Source organism: Sebastes fasciatus, chromosome 9, assembly GCF_043250625.1.
Source record: "Sebastes fasciatus isolate fSebFas1 chromosome 9, fSebFas1.pri, whole genome shotgun sequence".
NCBI lineage: Eukaryota > Metazoa > Chordata > Actinopteri > Perciformes > Sebastidae > Sebastes > Sebastes fasciatus.
The window spans coordinates 20,417,452-20,444,943 of NC_133803.1; the positions used below are offsets into that span (position 1 = coordinate 20,417,452).

Here is a 27,492-nt window from a genome sequence, read left to right on the forward strand (position 1 = left end):
TCTTACTAAAGCGTGTGATTTGTTTACTCCGAACTCTGACGCAGCAACCGATCGCACTATTGTTTACTGGCTGACTGATCTCGGTCAGCGCCAAAAATGCACTTAATCACCAGTTAGCAGCGTCTGAAACAAACATGGAATAGCAGGGTCGACAGCAATATTTCCCAGATCAAGTGTAATTCTACGAACGTCTTTCCATATTTATTTATACAACTCAGAAATGCTCTCACAGCTCCCGTGAGACCAAAGTTAACGCCGGCACAGCTAGTTTGGCCTGAAATGTAGGATTTGGCCAAAAAAATGAGCAAGTGAGAAGTTTAGGAATCTCTGCAAGAAGCCAAACAAAATATGAGCCACGATAAGATCAGTCTTAGCTTTAAGGACATTCATCAATAAGACGTTTACACGAAGAAGCAGCCAGAATAACCGCACCCATAGGCCACCAGCTATCTGTGTGTACACTCCTCAGTCGCTTGTTGTCTTCTGGTACTTTGACGTAACTGGCCTTTCAAGACATAACAAACTTTAACATGTTCAAACTGGCCGAGTCAAACGCGACTAACAATATCTGCGACGTGTAAATTGATGCACAGCAGAAACCAAAAAGAAAAACAATCGTCCTGATTGATGTTGCAGTGATTGGGCTGTCTGTTATTTTAATATCAATTTCTAGAAAGATAGAGCCAAAGTAATTTGCTACCCTCAGCAATTGTGCCAAAAATATTTCTATGGATCTATTATTCACACTGTAACTGCCGACATTCTCAAAATGATGCCTGTTCCTGAAATAGCTCTTTGAATGAGAGCTCATTAAACGCTGGCATAAATTATACACCAGAAGGAATTTTAAAATTGTTTCACAAGCAACTACAAGAAAACAATTACCAAAGTGATTTAATTTGGGCCAATTATGTTGCGGTCAAGCTATTAAATCAAATTTCTACCAAACATCAATAGTTTTAGGAAGGAGTCAGTGTAAATCATGGGACTATGAAATGCCCTCCTTCCACACATCCGTCATCGGAGACCAATCTGTTGTCTCCCATAACTTTATGGCTGACATGGGTCATTCGCCTGAGGCCCTGACGGAGACTATATCCCCTCTCTGGACAGATGCAGTGGCATAAGGGGGGCCCGGATGCCCCCCTCTCCTCCTGCTGACCTCTCCCTCTCTTCCAGAGTCTGAGAAAGGGTCCCGAGGTTGAGAAGGTCCTGGGGACTGGACACATTGCGGCATTAATTACACACTCAGTTACCATTGAGCCTAATGTTTGGCCTCCCCCCCCTCCCTGCCCCCCCGGGGTTAACTCCTTCCTGACAAGCAGGGAAAGTAATGGGGCCTCTGTGGCTCGTTTGCCAGCAGTCAGCCAAGACAGCTCCTCCATGTCCTCTTCCGCGGCCCCGTTCTCGCTGACTGACAGCAGCTAAATGCTTCAGTCCCGCGTCGCTTTGCACGGGGAATCACACGCGGGGAGGAGGAGACGGAGATAATGGGAGGTGTGAGGCGGTGGGTGACAGGCGGGGGACGCTTCATCCCATCAAAGACTTTCTTTTGCTGGTCGTCTTGTGCAAACAAAGAGGCTTCTTTGGAGCGTTATCTATCGGTGGCTTCTCCTGCTGACATCCTCACTGTGCCCGAGACAGCGATTGGCTGAGAAGACACAGAAAGAAGAAAGAGAGCGTGCATCGACAGGATATCCCCTTTGGTTAACAGTAAAGTAAACACAGTAGAAAGAGAGAGAAGGAAGTCTACCTCTGTCACACAGGCTCGAGGTGAGACGCTTGCAGATTTCCTTAGATGTATTAAAGATTAGTTCCTGAACTCTGGCAGGGCTGGCGTTTCTTCTCCGAAGCGCTGCTGGCTACAACTATAATCGCAAGTGTCTCTGCCCATTGCTGAAGTAATCCGATTTCTGTTGACAGGGGCTGTAGTCGGTAATCTGATAGGAGAGTACTTAAAATATCAAGGCTTGTGTTGCGTTTGATTAATTCATAGCCTACAGGGTCTATGAGATAGAGGGAGAGCGCAGCATGAGATCATGACCCTGGAATTCTAAACAATAACCATCTGTGGTGAACCGTGTTGAGCTCCATCCAACTCTCGCTTTTCCTCTCTCACTTCCTCTTTCTCTTCCTCCCTTGCAAGATAACACATTAAAGCACACCCATGCACCCACACACACACACACACACACACCTGCAACAGCCGTTTTCCATGTAAAACCAACCAACCAAGTACCAGAACTATGTCACAACATGCACGCTGTTGAAAATAGCATACTTGTGCCTGAGGCACATATCACCATAACACCTGAGCTAAATTAGAGCTTCTGTGAAACTCTTGTGCACAAAACTCTCTGCCTGTGTCATCTTACAAGCAAAGTTGAGAACAAAAATGGACCTGATTCACTTTCCCGTTTAGAGTATCATGTAATTTAACAGTTCCTTAAATATAATCAGCTTGGCAACAGTGCTTTACCCTACACGCTGTTAGTGTTAACAGCAAAGAAAAATCATCCCAGTTCCATGTTGGATTTAATGAATTAGTCCACTGTGCTGGAAAAAAAAACGCTGCATGCTTGAATCAGACTTTTTCAAAGAGGGATGGTCTGAAATAAAAGCTTTGAATTTCTTTCTTTTTTTTTAATCCACAAAAAAGAAAACAACATCCCTGTAAATGTCAGAGCTCTTCTAGCATCTCCTTCGTTGTTGAGAAAAAGTGACGTGGTTTGTTCTCTTTCAGCTGGTTGCCACAGGGCCGAGAAATGATAGATGAAGTGTTACTTTGTGAACTATTTTTAACTTTTCCAAGTCGATGCTCAGACGTCCCATCTGGACAGGGTTAAAGGCAAGGCGGCGCAAGTTCTTTGCCATTAGTTACAGTAACAGACACCGTGAGCCCTCCTCAGAGGTCAGAAAACAAACATTATACTTGTTTATGTGCCATGGCATGGCTGAGATGATGAGTGCAGCCTGGTTAGCAGAGGTGATGCGTGACTGTTTAATAAGCTTGGACAAAGTTGTGTTACATGTAGAGTGTGGTTTCAAAAACTTCAAACAGCTCTCTCTGTTCATAAGAATATCGTTGAGCTTCCACAAAGCTGGACTGTCTGTTAGATCATCAAGTGAGGAACTATCATATCTGGGTTTATGTTCAGGAAAACAGTATGTTAACCTGTGCAGGATACATCCAGCATGTTTCTCCGGATAACACATCGACTATACAGTATATAATAATGGACGACGCAGCTCCACTTCCTGCCATCTTGAGATTTTGACGTCATTTGGAGCCTGAGTCTGCGCAGTAGTGATCAGGGGGGTGGAGCTGCTGTATTGAGGTCCCACCCACACACCCGCCCGAGCCAATCACAAGCCGAGCTTGTTAGCGTGAGCCACCTAGCTGCTACGTTAGCACCACGGTAGCTGTTTGGCTAGAAAGACACAACAACTGAACATAATATCTCTACAACGACATTTATGGTCAAAATGACATGTTCTATTGCACAGACTCATGATAAAAGTTACATCTCCTCCCTCGTGTGACAACTTCATTCAGACAATCATGACGTCTCACCCCCTTTTTATAGCATCAAATAACTAATTAAAACCAAACTTATCAGTAAAATGAACACTTTAACATACATCAGCGTGATAGGAACTACCTAAAATGATAGAAACCATCTTTGGGAAAAAATGTATTTGACGTGTTCTTTGACTTTTTAGTTTGGCTCATGTCCCATCCACTAACATGGAGGAGACAGGATTTATGAGCCAGCCACCAGGGGACAATCCAGATGTTTTGGCTTCACTTTTGGGCAGCTGTTTTGTCATCCATCTTTATAGACAGTCTATAGTTTAACAGTAACACATTTGAATAATTATCTTTGCCAATATAGTAGACAGACAACATGGGTTGCAAGGATGTGTTATCACGGGATAAGTGGCATGTGTTACGCTGTATCGAGCTGTGGTGTCCTGCTATGCGTGTCTTGAGGGCACACTTTAATGGCTGTGCTTTAAGCCAGGTATATTTACATTTATATTACATTGTACAGGATCATTTCAGTCTGTTACTGTGGTATAGTCGAACTGGGTTTGGATTATTTGGAAAGGAAGGTCTACATCTCAAAAACATACACATCAGCTCAGTAGAGTTGGATTAGGCAGATTTTAGAATGTGCCACTGTGTGTGAAAAGGCCTTTTTTTACATAGTGAGAATAATTGGTTATAATTAAGGAACGTGTTTTCTTTCTCTTTAAATACCCTTGAGTAGGTCCAAGTCCCATAGTTCTTATATATTTTTACAAAAGAAAGATTGTCTTTGCTTCTTTATACCTGTATTTGGCTGTCATAAGCACACTGAGTGGAATAAGGAAGGTCCTTACGTGTGTGTTTCAGTCTGCAATTGAACACGTTTAGAATATTTTTCAAGGGATGAGGGTAGCTATTGTGGTCAGTGTTCTTTATAGATACTTAAAGTGATAGTTTGGGTGAATTGAAGTGGAGTTGTATGAGGTACTTTACTCTGGTACTCCTGTCTGTTTCTCCAATCTTGGGGCACGCCGACCGTCATATACTGTATGTAATACACCTATTATGGATAACTACCTCATACAACCCCACTTCAAAACACCCGAACTATCCCTTTAAGGTCATTATGTAAAAATGGCATTTTTGCTAATAATCCATGTATAAAGAAAATATGTTTTCGCTTACAACAATAAAATCTTTGGTGTTCAGAGACTGAATGTGCAGCATAATATTTGACAAAAGGGGATTGAATGAGCTCGTAAGTATCTTTTTTTCTCTCCTAGCCGCCTCCCAGCCAGATTTCTAAAATTATATGACCTGCAACCGGCCTCCAAAGGCTTTGCTTTGACCTGTGACAGAACAGGATGAATGACCTGTGAAGGATGGCCTTCCCAGAGAAGGACTGTCTAGCTATCAGCCAGGAATCTCGTAATGTTTATGCTTTGAGGGGTGTGTCAGGATGAGAGTGTTGGGCTGAGATTCTTTGAGAGAAAGGGAGGTACACCCTGCCTCGCAGCTTCAGTTGAATGTCAAGTGTAGATACGCTGCAGAACAATGCAGCGGCAACACCGTCTTTAAAGAAAAATGTCCTCCTGTCTGCAGCTGGAGCACAAGTGGCCCTACAGAGCCGCTCTAATACACTAGATTTCCATTCTGTTATTTCATTTCCAGACTAACCACAAGGTCCACAAATAACTGTACGTTGCATGTGATGCATTTTATCAGCAGAGGACTCTCACTTCATACCACTATTTTTGACTTTATAGTGAGAAAGGGAGTTCCCTTGATTATGGTTATACAGCGAACAATAACTGGAGTCAAGTTTCCCTCTGCGCCCTGTGAGCCTCAAATAGCGTGTCCACCGCAGAGAGAGCCTTAGGTTTTCAATTTCACTCTCAAAGTGGTCCCCGATCGCTCCTCCTGTCACAGGTGGTGGGATGTAAGTGGAGGGGCAAAACCTGGTGTTCCATTTAAGAAATATGTGGGAAAAACTGACCGTGAGCCCTATTTGTTTGGAATGTTTTATGGTCACAGATGTAACTCCTACTGCGCCAACGTCACTCTGAACTAACAATGTCTCTGCTCCGCTTCTAACCACTAATTATAGCATCACAAGTGGGACTAATTAACACATAGCTTAACCAAAGAATACTGTTGGCTGTTATTATTTTGCACTTCACACAAGATATTGTAAATATAGAACTCAGTAGTCTAACTTTCATGAATTTCAATAAAAATGTTGTTCAATAATCTCACCTTAATCGGATCTTAAACACTTTCCCTGTCAGTTCCTGCCACTATGCGGTTGGCATCTGCCCGGGTGGCCCCATATTGCTTTGGGGGGTCTTGGGGTACACAATATTATATAAAAGTCCCACCCACCCTTCTCTCTCTCCACACTCATCTGTAATACATATGTTATTTGGTGGGGGGGCAGCGAGCCACCAAAGTAGAACACAAACCACTCTCCCAAGAAGCTTTGTGTTCAAGAGAGAAAAAGAGTAAGAGACAAAGAGAGACAGCATTGTGCCTGTTCTCCTGAACCAGAGAACCACGGTGCTTCACCAGAGGACTCTAAAGGGGAAGCCCACACAGCAGGAACAACAGTACAGTACAGCCTGATGGGAAAACATCCACGGATTGATTTTCATCAGTTATAACAGATACCCAGAGAAAAAACAAAAGAAAAACACTGACATGCATATCATGCTTAAATCAGCTTGGCTTCCTTTGCGATATGTCATGTGTAAAGCTATATCCTGTGGTTCTGCCTGGTGGTCAGGCAGAGTGTCTGCGGGGGCCCCAAGTCCCTCACCAGGATTTGGAAGCAAACTGCGAGCTTTACCTTGGACCAGCAAAGGTCAACGGACAGAGAAACGATCGTCCCTTTGGCTGAGATATAATCTCCACACTGCAGCGCAAAGCCTTGATCTACTTTCAACAACATGAGGGAATGCGTGAAGACCAGGGGTGGGCAATTCATTTTTACAAGGGGCCACATGAGAAACCTGAGTTGTGTTGGAGGGCCGAACCAACAATAACTTGAACTTAATTCTGCTCAGTATTAATTTTGATTAATTGATTTTAATTGTAAAAAGCATTAAATTATATATTTTTGATTAGTTGCTACTGGTAATCAGAAGAATAAGGATATTCTGTAAATATTTATATAAATATATGAAATTGTGGTGTAGGTCATATAGGAAAATACTCCTATAGAAGTAATAAACAGTAAAAACAATAATTGCATCAGTGTTTCATTTTATTTTTAACATGTTAATCTTCCCAAATACTGAATAGGTGTTTTACAGTATGTTAAAGATAGGCAATTGTCAACTTGATGCAAAAAGCAATAAATGCTTTTAATGTTTTACAGTTCATTTTACTTGTTCAGTGGGAAAAATCCAGCCTGCTCTGGGCTTGAACAAGTGCATTGAAATCTGGCTGAATGTCTGAGGTGGATATGCGAAGGACAGCTGAGAGGTGGTCATCAGTGATAGAGGATCTGTATCTGGATTTGTTGAACTTCATCACTGAGAATGTCTGTTCACATACGTAGGTAGATCCAAAGAGGACTAGAATCTTCTGAGCATGCCTCCTCATGTGTGGAAAGTTCTCCTCTTTGAGGGAAGAGTAGAAGTCAAGTAGTGAGACTGACCTAAAGTGCTCTGCCAGAAGTGTGTCAGACTGCAGGTCAATCAGTTCCATCTGAACATCACTGGGTGCATTCTCCACACTGCAGGTGAAGGGAGAAGAAACCATGTGCATCTCACTCTCAACTGTTTTAAAGTCTTGAAATCGCCTTGAAAACTCACCATGCAGTGCTTCTAACATGGATGAGTACTTGTCGAGGTGATCAGCTGATTTTGTGGCTTCCTTCAGTGTTGGCAAGTGGGTGAGAATGTTGTCCTTCATTTGGCTTGAGAGAAGCTGCAACTTTCTCATGAAAGCCTTCACTGCGCTGTACATTTCATGTACAAAAAGGCCTCTGCACTGCAGTTTGACATTTAGTTCATTCATTAGTGCCGTCACATCTACAGCAAAACCAAGGTCAGCAATCCAGTCTGCATCTGTAAGCTGTGGAATGTCCTTTCCTTTCTTCACACAGAACTCGTGAATCTCTTTTCTCAGGTCCCAGAAACTTTTCAGTACTTTGCCCAGGCTGAGCCACCTGACAGCTGTGTGGTAGCCTATGTCACAATGTTCAGTCTCGCTTTCCTCCAAAAGTGAAACAAACTCTCTGTGATTCAATGCTCTTGCCCTGATGAAGTTAACTGTTTTAGTTACAACATCAACAACATGGTTCATTTTTAACACTGACTTACACAACACTTCCTGATATATAATACAATGCAAAAATGTCAATTTCTGCTCAGGGTTCATTTCTTTCACTTTATCCTGCATTCTCTTCAAAAGTCCAACATTTTTCCCCGTCAGATTTGGACAACCATCCGTTGTCACACCTGCCAGCTTGTCCCATTTTAGTTCCAACTTGTCCAAACATGCATTTACCTCCGTGAATAAATCACTCCCGGTTGTTGTCCCTTTCATTGACTGCATGGCTGCCAGCTCCTCCGTGATTTTAAAGTCCATAGATATCCCACGTATGAAAATGAGTAGCTGGGCAGTGTCACGTACATCGCAGCTCTCATCCAAAGCCAGGGAAAAATAGTCGAAGCTGACCGCTCTGTTCTTCAGCTCACAGCCGTATTGCGTGCACAGCATAAATAGGCCTATTTTTTTATTTATGTTCTAATTTACTTGTCCTCACGCGGGCCAGGCAGGGACAGCCAACGGGCCGGATGTGGCCCGCGGGCCGTAAAATGCCCAGGTCTGGTGAAGACTTATGGATGTGCCATGAAGGATCATACACTCAGTAGTGACCATATACTGTATGCATACGCATGATCTATAGGTCTTTTTTTAACAAACAAAAATGAGGCTGCGAGTTTATGCTTAAGTTTCTTATATCATCTTGACTTAAAGGTGGTAAATTCAATATTCAGAGCATCAATATAGTAGCAAACAACTATTTGCTATGTAAAGATATAGAGGAGTAATGTCTACCTGAGCAGAGCATGAAATCGCTCACCCTCTCTGTGTGTGTTGTAATCTGAGCTTCTCTGTGCTTTGTTGACATCGCCGGGCCGGCCGGGCCTTTTAGTGCATGTGCGCATGCTCCGCTGGCTACCTCATGGCCGCCGCTCTGCACTGCACTCAGATGGTTACAGCTGATAACCCCGTCCTTTCACGGAAGCTTAGCACCCACCCTCCGGCTTCTCTCAGGTAAACACTGTTAGCTTTGTCAGTACTGTTCATGCTGTAGCACCGTTAGCTGCGAGCCACTGGCTCAGCCGTCGCTATGTTGAGGGCCGTGGGAAGGCAATAAATATGCTCTGAATTCCACATAGAGAACCTTTAAAGGAATAGTTTGACTTCATCTCTACACTTAAGAAATTGTTTGACATTTGAGGAAATACACTTATTGGCTTTTTTGCAAAGAGTTAGATGGCAAGATTTTTGGCCAACGCAGTAAGACTTGTGATAGTCGATGAAGACAAGACTCCATTACACCACTACTCCATTAATGAGCTTTAGATGTGCTGGTAGATGGATTTTGTTACCTTTGTTCAGAGCATTGCGAGCTGTTTCACCCTGTTTCCTGTCTTTATGCTAAGCTAAGCTAATTGGCTGCTGGCATTAGCTTCTTTTTTAGCGCACAGACTCCGTTGTCAATTTTCTCATTAAACTCTTGAGAAAAAAGCAAATGAGCATATTTACCAAAATGTTTCATTATTTTTTCAATTAAGTAGTTTAGTGTGCCAGGGGTTATGGTCATCGGTCATCATATAGTCTCCCCCACTTGCAGTTATGAATTTAATCCAAAGATATATGTGTTCAGGGATAACCCTACAAATCAAGCCTCTTCAGAAAACCGTCACGGAAACTGACCCCTTAAAAGGCAGCAGTGCCCTTTGACCCCTTCCATCCTTCCTCACAGGAACACCCTTCTAGTCACACACAGAAACACACATTCACTACTCTCATTAGCAGTTAGGATTCATTAGAAATTGGAAATTTAATTAGTGGTTTCAGTCCGTCATTGGGTAGCATTTCCTACGTCTGAAAGCCAACCACACAGGCAGAGTGGTGTCCAACGCCTGTTAGCAAAAAGGGGTTTGAAATGGAAATGCTATTGTGGCCGTTCTCCACACCCTTCTATCATTTGTCTTAACCGAACCCGCCCAGAAATAAAATTACTGAAATGCAAGGGGATTTTCAATTATTTTTTTCCCTCCTTTCTATCTTACACTCTTCTACTTCTTTTTTTGCAAGTGGAAAAGCAGCACGCTTTGCAGAATTCAGTCGCCCACGCACTCTGTCAGGACACTTGATTCCAATTAGATATTTTTCTTTGCTTTCTTGTTCTAGCCTGTCTGGGCCTCCTGCTTTTATCCCTCCCTCTGCCCTCCCCTCTAACTCCCTCACTGTTGAACTCTCCCCTCCTCTCTCCCATTTCCTCGCTCGTGTCCTCATTCTCTCAATCTCTATCACAATATGTAGTTTTGTGAACCTCAGTACCCTGCTTTGCTTTCATGTATTCACTCATACGCAGATTTCTCACAGTCCGACATCCTGTGACCGATTTTAAACTTTGACACTGACACATACAACACATCAGAGCTGTAAAACACTGTGGCAAAACTGTTACAGCAGACAAAACCGAAACAGTTTTCATAATGATAAAGCAGGCATTCAGAAGTAGCTTTAGAAGTTTGCCAACCGCCTTTGTTTTGCTCCTAGGCAGTGAATATTTATTAACCTATGGATCCATTTGATTACAGTGTGAGGTCAGCTCCGTGCTTTGAAGGTCCTCCCACACATTCACTAATGACAGCCTAGCCATGGAGTGCACACAATACATTTTACCCAGAGTGCAGTAGCCACATGTAATACCTCATCCAAATTACTGTAATTAAAACATTCCACTATCCTTTATGTGTAATTTCTCCCTTCTTGTGCTGTTGTTTCTTGTTTCGGCTCTCTTTTAATTCAACGAATCAAATATTAGTCTCACAGTAGAAGAGATTTGCATTCTTGCATTTGGAAATCCTTGTAGCGTCTAGCGACATTAATAGTTCTGCTGACTCATACAGACTACACACAGCCGTATGGCACAGCCCGAATACAGGAAAGAAACATCTCTCTGTGTTATTATTAGCTTAAGAAAGACTGTCAGTAACATTTCTGCAGAGATGAGAGGGTTAGCACTTTGAAAGGCTTTTGTTGAGTCCATTTTTCTTTTGTTGCCGGCCACAGACAGATGATTTAGAGTGCATCTCTTCAACCTTAATTGTTTCCAAGCAGGGGGTTCCTCTGCAGCGTCCAGCCCATCACTTCACAACTGAGGCCTCGACTTTCTGCTACATTTCCAAAAGCTATTGAACTTGTCAGCCACATTTATCATGTACTTGTACAACTCTGGAAAATTCTGTGTTACAGTTTACAATTTCATGGCTAACCACAATAATAGAATAATAGGAATATCTAGTATATTTGGTATTATAGTTATATCATTAGAGTTTGGAGATGGAAAGCTTGCAATTGAATTTGCTATTGAGCTGGAAAGGTTGTGTTTCTTATGCAATTGCTTGATGGTGGGCTAAATTAATTTCTATTGGAAAAGCTGAGCTTAAGAGTCCCCTCTGGTTGCCCGCCTTCAATTAGTCGGGATTCTGGATGGGATTATGTTACTGATGGGCCAGCTGAGGTAGCGAGCTCTAATTAGGACTGATACTCGGGGGACAGATTAGTACCGCGAATGCATTAAGGGGGAGGTATATGCACGTTTGTTTATCCTTCACCTTCAGTTGAACATACAGACTGCAGAATAGCTGGCGTTGAGCAATAACATCTACGCCGGGCTGTAGGTACTGCAATGAAAAGTACTTACTGCTCACTTGGGGCCGAACCATTCATCACACGGAAAAGAGGGATGGATGAAAACATACCCCCTGGTCAAGGAGAGAATACATTCAGTAAGTCAAAAAATCATCAGATTGCCTCCAAATCCAAAACACATCCACCTCATCCGGAAGATAATATCTAATGTCGTGCATGAGCTGGATGTAGATAGCAGATGGACCTGCAGATGCACCTCTATTATGTACTTTCCAGATGACAAGGTTTACCCACAGATTCAAAACTCTCAATTACACTGTAAAGCAAACTATGTTCAGAGAAATTACTTCTGGAAGATGAGAGGCAAAATGATATCAAACAAATCAATTCTGGCCAAAGATAGTAGGAAAATAGTCTGTGTCCAGATTTAAGTTGGAAACTTGCATGGCAGAAATAAAAGTACAGTTATATGCTATGCAATATTCAAGGCTTTTTGCTTTCCTTTCAATTTGCTAAAATAAAATAAAATTCATAACAAACTAAAACTAGGAATGCTGAAATAATTGTGTCCACTTTTAAATTTGCATGTTTCCCTGCAGCCCTTTATTCAAATAACTGAAGCTAACAGGGAAACAAGAATGTTTCCAAGGCCCTCTAAGAAGTCTTTCAGGATTTTGGAAATGCCAGCAGGTTGGAGTTTGACTATAACTGAATATCATTTAATCTAGCATGTGCCTTTAGACAACCATTACTTTAAAATTGTTTTAAAAGAATCTCGTCTCGATGCACTTCGAGGAACCGAGAGAAAATGTTGCGCTGACAGACGTGTCATCAGGGAAAGTTTGGACCACCCTTCAGGGCTCTTCAAGGACGGAGCCATGCAGGCATAAAAGATCTACAACTGGTAGAGAAGCCTAGCCTTGCATCCTGCCTTTTAAAAAGCACTCGCTCTCCTTGAGTGTCTCCAGAGTGGGACAGATGCAACAAGGCAAGGCGACCTCTTGGAGGGGTCAAGGAAAAAACACAGGGACGCTTGGGGGTGGGGTGTGGAGTGTTTGACCTCACTGGAGGTACCTATCATTCACTGAAGGTGTTGGCACCTTCAGCAGACGTACACACACATAAATGCACACGCATGAAAAAAATCCCCAATACACACACTCGTCCATCCTGTTTTCATGACAGGAGGTCTCTAATGAATGTGGCACTCAGAAGACCCTTGAGAGGAAGCAAGGCCACTCTCACTCCTACCACTGACTCTGCAGGGCACATAGAGGCCCTCGCATGTCTGCATCTCACAAGATAACCAGATTGAAAAGCCGTCTCCAGACAAGTGTGCTCTGTCAAGGGCTGAGGGCCGTTTTTATGTCTCCCTGTCGCTGTCTGACGGAGACGCGGAAGGTCGTCTCTGAAGGAGCGCTTGTTCACGGCTATTACAGTCGCTGGTACAGTGACGGGGCCCTTCGACTTGACAATAACCACATTATCCGTCTCTCTCTTTCCCTGCCTCTACTGATGTGCGCCAGGCACTCTGTCTTGATACCCAACACACACTGTCAGCGTGTTATGGCCCCACTCAAGTGACTGTATAAATTCAGATTATGGAAGAATTATTCTGGTCTGTCTGGCAATTAAATACGCTCATGTGTGGCTTGCCAGGGCAGCCAGCCAAGCTCTCATCGGCACCAGTCCCAGTCCAATCTAATTCTACCAAGCGCCTCCCTTTGTCTGTGGTAATGCACTTTTATCAGAAGGGAATGTGTCTCATAGGATTGAAATATCTCTTTCCACTCACGCTTCCTGAAACCTACAGTACAACAGCAAAGGCATGGAGGATCGCTTTTGGTCTGTGTGGCTGCGTCGGTAAATCCAAACAAGATGAGGCTGTCTCACAGTCATCTGAAGTTTGTGTGATCTCCAATTCATTTAATTGTTATTTAATACTCATAGTGGCTTTTTCCCCTGGGAGATAAAACGTCTCCGTCTTGACTCCTCTGCTGCAGAACTGGAGAGTGTAATGAGCGTCTGGCGGTGGATAAAACGCAGTGAAAATCTATTGAAGGGCCAAGTAGATATTCTGACATGGTGCAGGTTACCCGTGGTCTCTGGGTGTGTAGAAGATACATGTTTATTTTGGAGGTGAGTGACAGTGAACACTAGGCCCAGACCTCAGAGACAGGAGACATCACGTCAGAGCTCTCCTCACCACAGTGGGAGCCACTAACGAAGGCTCGCCCCCACCAACATGCTTGTAACGCACACACACTCTCACACCATCACCTTCAGAAGGGACCCACCACCCTGCAGCGGAGCCTGGCACCTCGCCAGCAGAGAGGGAAGAGGGGGTTTTAAGTGCGGAGCCTGGCCTCGCCTCATCCAAAACGCAGAGACCACTTAAAACACATTCCTGCAGCTATTCAACACAGCGGCTCAACGCAGCTCAACAGCTGAGGGCTTCCAAACTCTGAGAGCAGTTGAACTGGTTTGGGTCGGGGGGCAGAAGGCTGATACAGTGTGGGGGGCTGTGGGATTAAACTATTACTTTAACCACAGGAAGTAGATGAAATATGATACCTACTAATTCCACCAAACCTCCTGTTGAGCTGTGTGTTCCTGAACAGGTCCTTATTGCTAAACTCTTATCTCATACTTAACGTTTCTTAGTTGTCATTGTTCAGAAACTATGATCACAAACCTAGAAGCCTTCCCTCTGGGACATGATGTCCCCATCATAAAATTGCTGAGGTAAGCATCTGATCTGGTAGCATAAAACTTTTATGTCCATGACAAGTAGAAGCTTGTCACGTTTGGATCCATCTGTATTCACCTTGCAGCCATGTACTACATCGTCACACCTATAGATAAACATCATGATTCGCAAGCTTTAATGGGAGTCCTTGCTTTGCACATTCAGTCTTCCTTTGTAATAATGAAAGGTTTTGTACGACATTCATTTCACAATGAAAATGTAGAGGACGATGCTCTGCAATACCAAACATAAACAGGTACCTCAGGTACCCGATCGAGTTTAATTACACAGAAAAGTATGAGCTTGAACATGAATTTTTTGGGGGATCAAATGACACATGAGGACACACTGAGAGGACAATATATAATCTCCATCTTGTAAGGGAATCTAATGATTTTAGGTGACCTCTGGGTATTAAAAGCCTTTGCGATTGCTTACATGGACTCTTAGTGCATTCAGTTTATGAAAGAATCCCTTAGGGGAAAGCATATAAAGGATTCAACCTTGATGTTTGAATAAATGGAGTAACTGAGGTCTCTATTTTGAAGAAAAAAGAAAGAAAGGAAGAGAGAAAGTCCCTCTGGTTAATCTGACAGAGGTGGTTATAATGAGGAGGACAGATAACACATGGGAGCATGTGGAAAGAATCACAATCACAGACTGAAACACACGCAAGAGCAGGCACACAAACTTCCTGTCACAAACACTTCTTCCACACACTTAAACACATGCAATATGAAATTCAACCCATCCAAACACGTCCATATACACCAGCACTTTTATATTCTGTTTTACCGCACAACTCGCCTCTTACACAAACAAACTCTTTCTGTAAGATGACTTGTTACATACTGTATGGCCATTTGCACACACACACACACAGACGCAGACACACTGGCCTCCTTTCGTCCTGCACTGGAGCATGGACAGGCCAAAGCTCACTTTTCAAGAGGGGATGCTTTGAGTTCCAGAGGGGTGCACATGAAAGAGCAGCAGAATATAAAGGAGTGCCCAAGGATACACTGCAGCGCTCAATGTGAGGACAATTTAGCCCTGATGGAAAAGCCGGATCAAAGGCCTGGCCTCCATAATTGCACATTCCCCAACAAACACTGTGCCATTTGAAGAGTGGGCCAGACCTCCGGACTCCTGAGACCTGTTCCCGTGCACAGACACAGGCAGCCCCATTCCTTTCACCTTGCTATGTTCTCTATCTCAATGTCTCGCTAAAAGATTAGAGAAATGCTTTCATTCCAAAAGTGCTCACGATTTCTCTTTGAATGTCAAGATACTGCCCGAGGCCGAGCCAAACAGCCCTCAAATTTTCTCCTCTCTCTTTGTTGTTAAAGGGCGCCAAGTCATGGTTGTCGCTAATGTAATTCATTGTTCAAAATGACAAGACTCACACCTACAAATTCATTAGATGCACTTCATTTAAAGATCTAGGCTCGTTTTGTAAGGTGAACTTCAGGTTGCAGTGTGCTAGATCAACAATAAGGGCACCTAAGTGTTTTGGTTACATAAGCAGCTCACAAATTACTGACTGCACCCCTCTGCTGAAACTCCAAAACAAGTTCCTGCTTTTCCTGACTAATTGTAATGATATTAGGATGATCTGTTTAAACTCGTGGGTTTATCTTTATGAGAGAATCCGTTGTGTGCAGGATATAGCTCTCTGTGTACTTGCCTGTAGATGATGGGACAGGAAATTGTTTTAAAACTAAAAGGTTTCTTACTCCCTTGAGCCCGGCCCGCAGGTTTATTTTCTCCTTTCAGCCACCAGAATGCAGTTTCAGAGCTTGTAAATCTAGCTTGGATATCTTCACTGTGCTGCAGGTGGGAGACCTCTGGATATTGTGGAATGTCTTGGCTCTGCTACGAAGGAAACCATCAGTAAAAAATACTATCTGTTGGAGTTGTAAGTATTACAAGTGAAACGGACAAAAGAAAAAAGGAAAACGGACATATGCCTTTTTGTTTGCATGTCGTAAGCAGTGGGCAACTCCGGGGCCTGAAAAGTGAAGCCAATGTGGTAAAAGCACTCCTTTGGTTGCAAAAGGAAGTCTGATTGTATAGAAGTCTATGAGAAAATGACCCTACTTCTTACTTGATTTATGACTTCAGTAAACATTGTACATGAGTTTATGGTCTCAATAGCTAGTTTCAAGTCTTCTTCAATACAGCATGATGTTCATTTAGTAAATGATGGTCCCATTTAGAGTCAAATAGACCATAAAGCAGGGTATGCTTTAGGGCGTGGCTACCTTGTGATTGACAGGTCGCTACCACGGCATTGTCTGGTCTGGGAGTTGTCCATGTTTTCATCTTACAACTTTAACTCTTTCACAAACCAATGGGTGACGTCTCGGTGACTACGTCCACTTCTTACATACAATTCTATGGTCGGAGGATTTTCACAACCACACTTAGTTTTGTATGTTAATTCCTTTTTCTTGTAGACCATTGGCATTTTTATCACCGTAACTCATAAACTGGTGGATAAGATAATGACCTAGGTGTTGCTTTTGTTCTTGTTCTACTACTGTATGATGCCTGTAGTGAACTGGCTTCCTTTTACCCTGTCACCATCCATTACAATCAATGTACTGATGTTTGCACTAAATCTCTCCTAACTGTGCACAGACAGCAGCAGAAAACCAACGTGGTTGAGCAGCAGACACTGACAGTTCTGTCCATGAGAGCCTGTGAGTGCTTACTCCAGGACTTTTGATGGTTTTATGTTGCGTCTAGACTTTAATAAGTGGTTGTGTTTTCCTGAAAGCACACCCCAAATCTCCCCTGAAAGTCCTATGGCGATGCTTTAGTAATAAAATACTATATGCATGTGTTGTTGAGCCGGACTCAAATAAACATGCTCCTAATAGACCCGAGTGTGGCAAACCTACAGAAAGTGCCTTGTCATCAGAAACACCACTCAGTGTGTGTGTGTTTTTCTGTGTTACTACATCCTAGCACATGCTTTGAAGAGGTTTTTTATGAAGTAGACGTCACATGGGAATACTACAATGTAGAAAGTTATTTCTTTCTTCTGAACTTTCTCTGTTTTTAACGTTTGAAGTCATCGTGGGAGCATTGGGATGCATAAACAAACCTGCTTTTAATATTGAGCAACTGAAGTTCGACTTCTGATCTACTGCTTCGTAGCTTTAAAGCCAGACGTTGAAACTTTTGAAAGGACTGACACGTTCTTCGTCTTTCAGATGAAAAGTTTAATTCATAATTAATAAAACACTCTCTTGCTCTATTACTCTGGTGCAATCTAACTATAATGCGAGGATTCTCTGTCTGTCTGTCTTTCTGTATGTCCTTCGCATATCTCGAGAACCATTCTTCTGATCGACTTCATACTTGGCGGGTGTATTGCTCAGGACCCAAGGGAGTGCAATGTCGAATGTGGTGCAATTTGACAAGATGGTGGAGCTATAACAATGGACTTTACGTTTTGGTCTGTAACTTCTTAACCATGGGTTCAGACGAATCTATCCACGTTTATTTGCGTCTAGATTGATTTTCTGCCATTTTAAATTGTGTCCAAATCCGATTTTTCGCTACGCCTCCTACACATTTTGAGCAATCCTCACAAAATGTGGTGCAGATCATCTCTTGGCCAAGCCCGAAAAAGTTACTATTTTGGATTGTTGTAGTTTCATACATTTTTGCTACTTGGTGGGTACAAGCAGCCATACCTTGGTTCTCGACAACACTGCAAGCAGCACTTGTGGGGGCCAAGCAATCATCCCATTCCGGACAAGCACGCACTCCAGACAGGACTGCAATAGATTTAAATAATGTATGATCCATGAGAAAATAAAAAAAGCAAGTTAAATACTGTAAGCTGACTGATAGTTCAGATATAACCCTACAGCCTACTACCAGTAGTTTATGAATCATCATTATAGACAGACTGAGTGATACACATTCATCTACCATCTGTGGCTCACCTGTGACCCAGTCCTATTATACCTTCTAACCAGATGGACCATCAGATAGCCCCTCTCCTGAGACTCTGTAAATGCATAGGCCTAAGTCCTCCATTCAGTGCTGACCTATCGTTAACCTGCGAGGATTTTCTTCAGTTGTCAGTGAAAAGTATTTGAGTGGGTCAGATTGAATTTCTCCTTTTTTTGACATTCAAGTTCAAAGCAATCATGTCGAGTAGGTAGAGAGGTCCAAAAAATAATAGAATTTAAGAGGTGGTTTGAACATTTTTCAAAAGAACCACAATGGAGTTATGATGAAGCATAATGATCATTTCCTTGCCGCTCTAAGCTTTGAGGAGAAAAAAGCCGACTGAGCTCGTCCAAATTTTATTCCTTTTTGGCTTAGGTGAAACCTGTTGAGGTGCTAATAACAAGACGCAGACTGTCCACAGACTCGGTTTTGACAAGTCCGCAGTCTCCATTTCACTCAGAGGGTAGGTCACTGTAGAGATGAAAGCCGGGAAGGGAAAGGGGAGGCCTTTGGTGTTAATCAGGTGCTGATTGGCAGCTTGGGAGCCTTTAAGAGCTTTGAAAACCCGTAGAGAAAAGAGTCATTATCCACGAACACCACTGCATTTCCTCCTTATTGTTGTCAGTGGCAGCACTGGGATCAGGTGTTCCATCATTATCCTCTTTAGTTCAGCAACACCTATAGGGAGCTCCTGTTTCGTTAAAGTCAAACTGACATTTTGCTAAGAAATCAGTTTATATATTCTTGGTGTTTGTTGCAACTCATTTACTTAAGTCAAAAGTATATAGCGCCCCCTATATTAGTGTATGTGTGCATGAATTTTTGGTTCTGCGGGGGAACCGGCTTGGGGGCCGACATAGTAAGTCGTTGCTTAACCCCATCTGTGATTTTAGCACTTACAATACTCTGTGACTCCAAACCTCACTCCTTGTGATTCACATCAGGGGGTAATGTGCTGAGGTTACAGGAAATCTTCTAGGAATAATTGTTTTGGGGAATATTTTGGCTGTCTGGTCATTTACTATCACCACATCTGGACCCTTGAAAGAGAGAACGCTAGCAAGCCATTGTTTCTGTAGTGCAGGACAAATACAACACTGAGTGTGCAGGATGACTCAGCAGATGTTGAAATAACATGAATGAAAAGTAACATCTAGTGGGAATCAGTGCTAATGCTAACTAGCTTCCATTTTGTGAGTGGAAGGCAAACTTAAGCTTAACAGAGTGTGCAAATGTTGACTGCTGTATAGCGACAGATTTCTTTAATCGTTCTTGGCTTAAATCGTAGCATTCTCAGGATATAACGTGTGACCTCCAGTCAATATTACCACATGTTGACAGCGTGTTTCCTATCAGTGCCGACCCCCAGATGTCAGACAACCATTGCCGTGGGAAACGCCCACCCAAAGGCTTGTAGCTTTGACGCTGTTTCCAACTTTTAAATCCCTTTCAAACCTGCAGGAAATTTAAATTTAAGTCTGACTCTTCTTTACCAACCCAAACCTGAGGACTAAAAAGATGTCTTCCTATGCTAAACCAAACCATCCAGCTAAACACTGTGACTGAACCTCAGCGGGGACAGGAAGATCACAGTCTTTCATGCCCAAATACAGCCCCGCTCCAATAAATATGTTCTCGAGATCTTTTAGGAAATGGGACACAAGTTGGCTAATTGGAGGGGTGGCAGGGGTTAAACACTTCCCTCAACGTTTCAATCTGTCACTCCACACCGCTGCATGCTGGGACTAAAGCCTGGACCAGAACGTGGGAGTCCATCTGAGCCTTTCCAAGGACACTAAATTGTAGACACCCCAGAGAGGCTGCCACTGCCGCCTCAGGAGAAACACACAAACCAGCTGTGTGTCACAGACACCCAATCCATCACCTCAGGCTACATCCACACTAAAACGATCTCTGTATACACAGGCGTTTTTGCACCGTTTTAGAAATAATCTCCGTCCATGACATGACTGTTTACATACATTGGACATGCCGGTGTAAACCGGAAGCAGAGTTGTCGACTCTTCAGTCACCATTTTATGTCCATCGCCCTCTTCAAAGCCACAAACCGTGCCTTCAAAGGTCCGCTCCGTAGGGCTGATAACGCCGGTGTACTCGCAAATTGCTTGATTAATAGCTTGCTTCCTGCATGTTGGCAGTAGTAGCATTATAAAATGCAGAATTTAACTGCACAACAGCTGCTAGCATAGACAACAAGGTCAGCAACGTCTGTAATCCGTTATCATTGTTGAATTAATCACTGGTAGTCGCACGGTAATCACGGCTGATGTATTTTCTTCCGGGAAAAGTGTCACGTGATAGGGGCGTAACAAATCAGGAAAGGACACCTCGTGCGTGATGATACTCAATCAAGAAGCGAACGTTGGTGTCTGCGTCATCGTTTTCAAAGTCTCAGTTTCTGCCCGTTCAGACTAAAGCGCAACCCCGGAGTTTTAAAACTAAAACGGCATCAGCAGCGTTTTCAAACATCTCCGTTTTAGGAGTTCTAAATGCCGAAGTAATGTGGACACTACGCAGTAACGTAGCAAAAGATATGCGTTTTAAAACAAAAAACTAACCGAAAAACGTACAAGTGTGGATGTAGCCTCAGTCTTCATATCCCTTCACTGGTCTATATAAATTATATTTATTTATTTATTTATTTATATGGCGCTTTTCTAGTCTTCTGACCACTTAAAGTGCTTTACACTACATGTCAACATTCACCCATTCACACACATTCATCTGATCATTCAGGATCTAATCTAAATACTCATTCACACACTGATGGGTAAGCCTTCAGGAGCAATTTGGGGTTAAGCCACAGCCGCCCTAACCAATATATAACCAAGGTTAACAGGAAGGAAAATAATTTTTTTTTAAAAATTATAAAAGGACACACAACAAATAAAAAAAACAATAAAAAGGCTACAGACATTATATCACAAAAAAAAATACACAACTTTATATACCCCCCCCCCCACCCCCCACCCCCCGCCCCCCCTCCTCATAACCCTCCTGTCTATTGAATTCATCATGCCATCACTATACTAAAATCTCAACTTAAAATGTGATTTCTCGATCGAAACCCCACAAACTGTAACGAACACATTTTCTCAATAATCGCTGTTTCATTTCCGTCTAAGCTAATGTCATTCACGATAGACTGCCAGCAGAGAGTTTTCCTCTTTATGCTGTTGGGGCCTCACACTGATTGAAGTCTTGTTCTTGTAGCTTAAGTCAGCCTGTTTTAACCCCAGGCCCTTGCAGGATATGGCATGAATTACATGTGCACACCGCACTGCTTAGATTGTAATCTTTTGATAATATACAGCCAATTTCCCCCGTGTTATATACAGCTGATTGGCACAGAGTTAGTGGAGCACATAGATATAAAGCCGTCCACGCCTTCCTTCACTATCACACTACTTTATGAATGTGGTAGAGTTTAAACAATCAAGTAATGAAGCCTCTCATCAAGATGCTCTGCATAGTTTTCTCCTACCCGCCCCTTTGTCTCACAGACTAATCATTGTTTCTCTTTTAATTAGGCAAACACAGTTCTTTGTATACACAATTATACATTTATAAATTACACTTTGATTAGTTTTCCACTGAGATGTTGCAAGAAAGCAGTGGAGATGGCTAAGGAGGGAGGGGGCTGTCACATATTTGCTGCTGTCTTTCAATACTAAATGAGGGGTGTTTTCTGTTTTTGGCAGTTTGTTTAACCACTTATATGATTGGATTGCTCATTAATTCTCATTCTGTCACGTCCCAGCATTAATCATTTTTTTAACTGAGCCTTTAAACTGCCACCCTCAACATCTGTCTAATGATTTAATGTTGACATATTACACAGTGAGTTGTTTTTCCGCCACTGATGTATTCTGATGCTTTGATGCAGTGAAGCGTTGTAATTCATTTTAACCAAATTAGTGCTCCGCGTCATATTAGATTTGATATGGTGAAGCTCGGGCACATTCTCTGCGGAGCGTGTCCTGAAATGTGTGTGTGACCCTTTCCTACAGTTCGTTTTTTGTGTGTTTTAAATGACCAAAACATGTAAAGTAATGTACCAAAAAGTACTCTTTATTAGTAGGAAACACAATGACAACCAAGGCTGCTTAGTAAGACGTGAGAATGTCCAAGATCCTTATCGTTGTTATCATTAGCTCTCCCCCTCCCCCTTCCCACCGCAACACACCACTTATCTTGATAAGCTGTCAACTTTGAATTGGCTTTCAGCATGAGGCCGAGGTAAAGAAAAGTCAGTATGTGCAGTTTCTTTGCTTCATATTGCTCTCTGTATGTGTTATTGTGCTATGATTTCCCAACTCTGTGGCCACTAGCCTCAATAGCCACAACCCAGCTGAGTACTGGTCACCACACCTATAGGAAACACACCCACAGGACATGCTTTACGCCTTAAAATATTGAAAACATTAACCACATCCTTGTGTTGGATAAACAAATATTTTACTGGCCAAAAAAATCCATCAACTTACGTTAAACATCCAGAGGCTTTTGCAACACAATTGTCACTGGCTTTGCTGTAACTCTGGTGAAACAAATAAGAGAGTGAAGGTCTTGCAGCTGTGCAAATCGTTGTTTACTTTTTGCTAATATGCAAACATTATCTCCTCATCTTTTCTCCCAAGAAATGTACAAACAGTGACAAATACGCCTTCATTCATCTCACCTCATTTATCTCTGCAAATCTTTGTTTTTGCAAAGTTTACTTTTCTGCAATATTCAAACTGTTTGTCCTCACAACTAGACTAGCATTTCCAGTCTGGTTTTCATATAGAACATTTATAATGCTCTTAAAACAGGTGGAAACTCCAACCATTTTATGCCCAACAGGGGAGTTAGAAATGTACACACAGAGTCACACCACGTTAATGTCAACTCTGTCTCCAAAAAATTACATTTCATAATCAAGTCAAGTCAATTTTATTTATACAGCTCAATATCACAAATCAAACATTTTACAGACAGGAGCCCTGTATTCTGAGAGCCTCACACGCATGGTAATCCTGCTAACAGACAGACAGACAAACCAACGCCTTCAAGGCCTTTGGCCTTGGCGGAGGCAATTATGTAAGTCATCAGAGGGACCTTAAAATCTGATCTGACACGGATCCGGAGCCAATGCAATGAAGCTAAAACTGGTGTAATATGGTACAATTTTGTAGTTGTAATTAAAGGTGCTAAATGCGAGATTGGGAGCATTTATATTGCTCTCAACGTGGCGACGGCTGAGCCCGGTGGCTCGCAGCTAACGGTGCTAACAGTGCAAACAATGCAACAGTGCTGACAGAGCTAACTATTTGCCTAAGGGGGAACCGGAGGGTGCGCAACGCTTCTGCTACGATGCCATCGGTCAGGACGGCGTTATCAGCTGTAAGCGCTGTATGAGAGCAGTGCAGAGCAGTGCAGAGCAGTGCAGAGCAGTGCAGAGCAGTGCAGAGCAGCGGCCGCGAGCTAGCCAGTGGAGCACTATGTCAACAAAGCGAGGAGAAGCTCAGATTACAACACACACAGAGGGAGAGCGACTTCATTCTCTGCTCAGATAGACATTACTCCTCTATATCTTTGCAAAAGATATGGTGGAGTAGCAGCAAATAGTTGTTTGCTGTTATATTAATGCTCTGGATCCTGTATGGGGAACCTTTAAGATTCATGGAAACATGCTGCGATTACATGTTTTATTGTCAACACGAATTCTCAGCGGTATAAGAATGTTACACGGAACAAATTATAGCCAGTGAACATAAATCAAACAGCAAATACATGTTTTCTCAAACATATTTGGCATTGTATTGTAAACGCTGTTGATTTGTTCATTTACAACTACTTCTCACTTGCATGTTCCAACTTTAAGACCAGTGTATGAATGGTTTGACACAGGGGAAGGACGTAGGCCAGCTGTGGTTCTGATCCAGCCGTTCACTTGTGTGGGTCCAGACAGATCAGTGTGAGGGAGGTGCTGCTGCTGCGAGGCTGCTCCACCTAATCCCAGGCTGCATTACTCAACCAGTCCAGTCAAACAGCACACAGACGCGGGGACTTCCCCTTCCCTCCAAAGACGTAGAGGAATACTGTATTGCCTCATGCACCACTGAGGTAATATCATTACTTCAGCAAAGTCTAACCTGAATATCGTCTTACTAAGTGTCCCAAACCAGATTGAGAGTATATATGCAAGGACCAATTTGTCCTAAGGAAGTCTAAAGCAATGACACTTGCATTATTGTTGCATCTAAATACATCTCACGGTGCTCTGTAGCAAAGTTTTCTCTGGTTGTAACATTAGCCTGCTGAGAGAAAGCTTTACTTTGACTCCTGCCAACAGTATCAAACAATGCTTTTAGTCATTTTTATGTTTTCCCCCGACAGATACCAATCAAACCTTCTTGAGGGAAAATCTTTCACATGGGTGTGCAGCAGCTTCACGAGGTATAGTCTCTTGCACGCAACTCTAAAATTACTACTATCCAGTGTTACTGGCACTCCTTCAACACCTTCAGGGTGTTGAAGGGTGTCATTTCTAAACAGCTCAGAACACTGTAAGTAACAATATTCAAATCTGTTGAAATGTGGCTCATAAAATCCACCACCTCTCATCATATGCAGTTTACAGGGGCATTATTGTATGTAAGTGCGGTTTTTCTACTTTATTTTTAGCTTGAAGAAAGGTGAGAAGTCACAGTTTGAACAGAATCTGTTATATAATCCTTTCCATGAAGAAATGTGACACTTAACAAACTTTCATATCGGATGTTACTGTGTGTAATAAAGACACTGGCAGGTTAATTCCTCTTCAGTGGCATAATGAGGGAAGAGACTGTGTAAAAAGTAGAAACTGGATCTGCACTGACATATTTCCCTCGATAGATAAATATGAACTTGAAGCAAAGCGTTGGGTCTATCTCTGAAAACAAACAGGGCCATATATTTCACTTGGAATAACAGAGATCAGCTGTATCAACACTGGTCCTCCTACTGCAGCCAGCCACCTCAAGTGAGAAACCATCGAGTCTGAGAACCGTCCTCTGAGTGCTTTTGAGCAGACGGCAAACCTATTGTCATTCAGCTGAGTGAACTAATCATTGTTTGATACCAATGACTATCTGGTTTAATGACCAATCTCAACTCAATACAATAGAAACATGTCCCGACAAAATAAAAGAATCTACAAAGAGACACAGCTGAAGAGCACTTTACAGTTGTTATGATTTGATGGCAGTATTATGTTAGCGAGGTCTGTCTTACTTTTCACTCACAAATAATCTGACTGCTGTTTGCACTGGCACAGCTGTTTGCATTGCCTTTGTTCAGCTGTCTGTGCACTCCCTCCCTTTTCCCAGTTTGATAACATAATACTCTGAGTATGTTTCTAAAGGGTAATAAAATGAGAGGGAGCCGCTATCTGCTCTTTGATTGAGCAACACCACATTTAAACGCATCCCATGAACCTGGAACATTTTTACCAGCCAATGTTTTCTCTTTCTCTCATACATCCTGAAGACGTGGAGCGTGCAGCGGAGTTGAAAGGCTCAGAGAATTATTTTCTTTTTAAGGCAGAATCCACCCTCAAAGAGATTCAGATTTGTTCAGCCTTTGATGTTGAACATTTGTCATTTAATAACAGTAAAAATAGACTGCAACCATGTCAAAGAGCTACAAGAGAAACACCTTAAAAATTGTGTTAATAAAATTTGTTTGCATATCAAATGCATTTTTTTGTGACAATGCAGCCCGGTCGCACGGAAAGGCGTGTGAACGATAATGCACAAGGCAAAAGCGTGTAATAACAATGCCATTCTTGCTTTAGGCATGTTATTTCCACACCATGTAGTCTGTACTTACTGCAATGTAAATGCATCCGTGTGACTATGCTACGCTCAGAGCTAGAGACGTAGAATAAAAAGGGAGAAAGACCTTTTATGGCAAGCAGGAGGGCGGATGGATGGGTCCAACAAACACAGGACTTTCAACCAGGAGACTGGTGTTTGAGATAAGTGTTTGTTTTGTAAGTTACGTTAATAACGTTTGTGACTTGTTTGTAGTGACGTGTTTTCCGTACCGATGTTACGTTGTTTCTAACGGGACTTTCAACCAGGAGAGCCGGTGTGTTCAAGACCGGTGTTTGTTTTGTAAATTACATTAGTGACTTTTGTCACACGTTTTGTAGTGATTTTTGTGACCTGTTTTCCGCACTGATGTTGCGTTGTTTCCATAAGGATTTGACTTAGTTTACATGCTTACGTATTTTAGGGCCAAAAATTCAGTTTTTTTTAAACCTAGCTAAGTGGTTTTGTTGCCTAAACCTAAGTGAGTGATTTTGTTGCCCCCTGCTGGTGCTGCACCTTCATACACGTGTGTCATATTCACGCCTCAGTGAGGCAAAATGGGACACTGACACACTATCCTGGACAGGCGGGTCTATTACGCGCCTTGCCGTGACATCGGGTTGGATCATAATGCCAGAGATGTTTTTATCAACATAACAAGGAAGCATTTATATTTAATATGTGTGCAAACTTTTCACTTCCAACACAACATTTCACCAACAGGGTGGCTGTTTTTTGTGTTGTTTTTCTACCTTAAAAGACCAAAAAGTGTTCAAAAACCATGGGTAGCAATGTTCACATCTGTAGGAAACACAATGATTTTGCGAGACTGCTTAGTGTAAAGAATATCCAACTTTCACTGTGAGTCAGCAAGATCCTTACAATTATAATTATGTCTCCCCTCCCACCTCAACACACCACTTATCTTGATAAGCTGTCAACTTCAAAATCAGCATCCTGCATGTGACCGAGGTGAAGGCACGCTAATCTTTGCTTTTGTTATTGTGTTATAAATTCCCAACTCTGCGGCCACTAGCCTCAATAGCCACAACCCAGCTGAGTGCTGGTCACTAGACCTATAGGAAACACACCCACAGGACATGCTTTATGCCTCAAAATATTGAAAACATTATCCACATTTGTGTGTTGGGTAAACAATATTCCAGTGGCCAAAAAGTGCATCAACTATACTGTTTATTATTCAGAGGGAGTTGCAGAAGAGCATTACTAGCTTTCCTCTAACTCTGGTACATCAGCGTAGGGAGGAGGTCAGGGTAGACGGGTGGGAACACCAGACTTTCTTCCAGGAGACACGGGTTTGTATCCCGTGTGAAACCAGAAGTAAACGTTGATTTATTTGTCATGTAACTTCCGTACTTAAGTTACGTCTCTTCCTGAGTTATTTTAACCCAAACCACGATCTTTTCCTAAACCTAACTAAGTCGTTTTGTTGCCTAAACTTAACCGAGTTGTTTGCT

At 42.5% G+C, this 27,492-nt stretch overlaps 1 protein-coding gene and 1 long non-coding RNA gene across 11 annotated transcripts in view; one reads left to right on the forward strand and one right to left on the reverse strand.

The window, feature by feature from the left end:
- LOC141774164 (uncharacterized) overlaps positions 1-27,492 on the forward strand; it is a 188,862-nt gene that overhangs the window by 149,095 nt on the left and 12,275 nt on the right. For 5 of the 10 annotated variants that reach the window (XR_012595247.1, XR_012595246.1, XR_012595238.1 and 2 more), the window contains exons 7-8: positions 24,069-24,284; positions 24,558-24,617. The exons of 2 other annotated variants lie outside the window; for them this stretch is intronic. This is a non-coding gene — a long non-coding RNA (uncharacterized LOC141774164). The remainder of the gene's footprint in view (positions 1-24,068; positions 24,285-24,557; positions 24,618-27,492) is intronic. 3 more of the 10 variants (XR_012595239.1, XR_012595243.1, XR_012595241.1) reach the window with 2 other exon arrangements.
- On the reverse strand, positions 6,502-8,257 carry LOC141773550 (general transcription factor II-I repeat domain-containing protein 2A-like). Its single transcript, XM_074645393.1, has one exon. It carries the CDS (start codon positions 8,255-8,257, stop codon positions 6,923-6,925), a length of 1,335 nt encoding a protein of 444 aa, XP_074501494.1. The 3' UTR covers positions 6,502-6,922.

Coding starts and splice junctions, on each gene's coding strand:
- LOC141773550 (XM_074645393.1), bottom strand. CDS start 8,257: ATGCTGTGCACGCAATACGGCTGTGAGCTGAAGAACAGAGCGGTCAGC.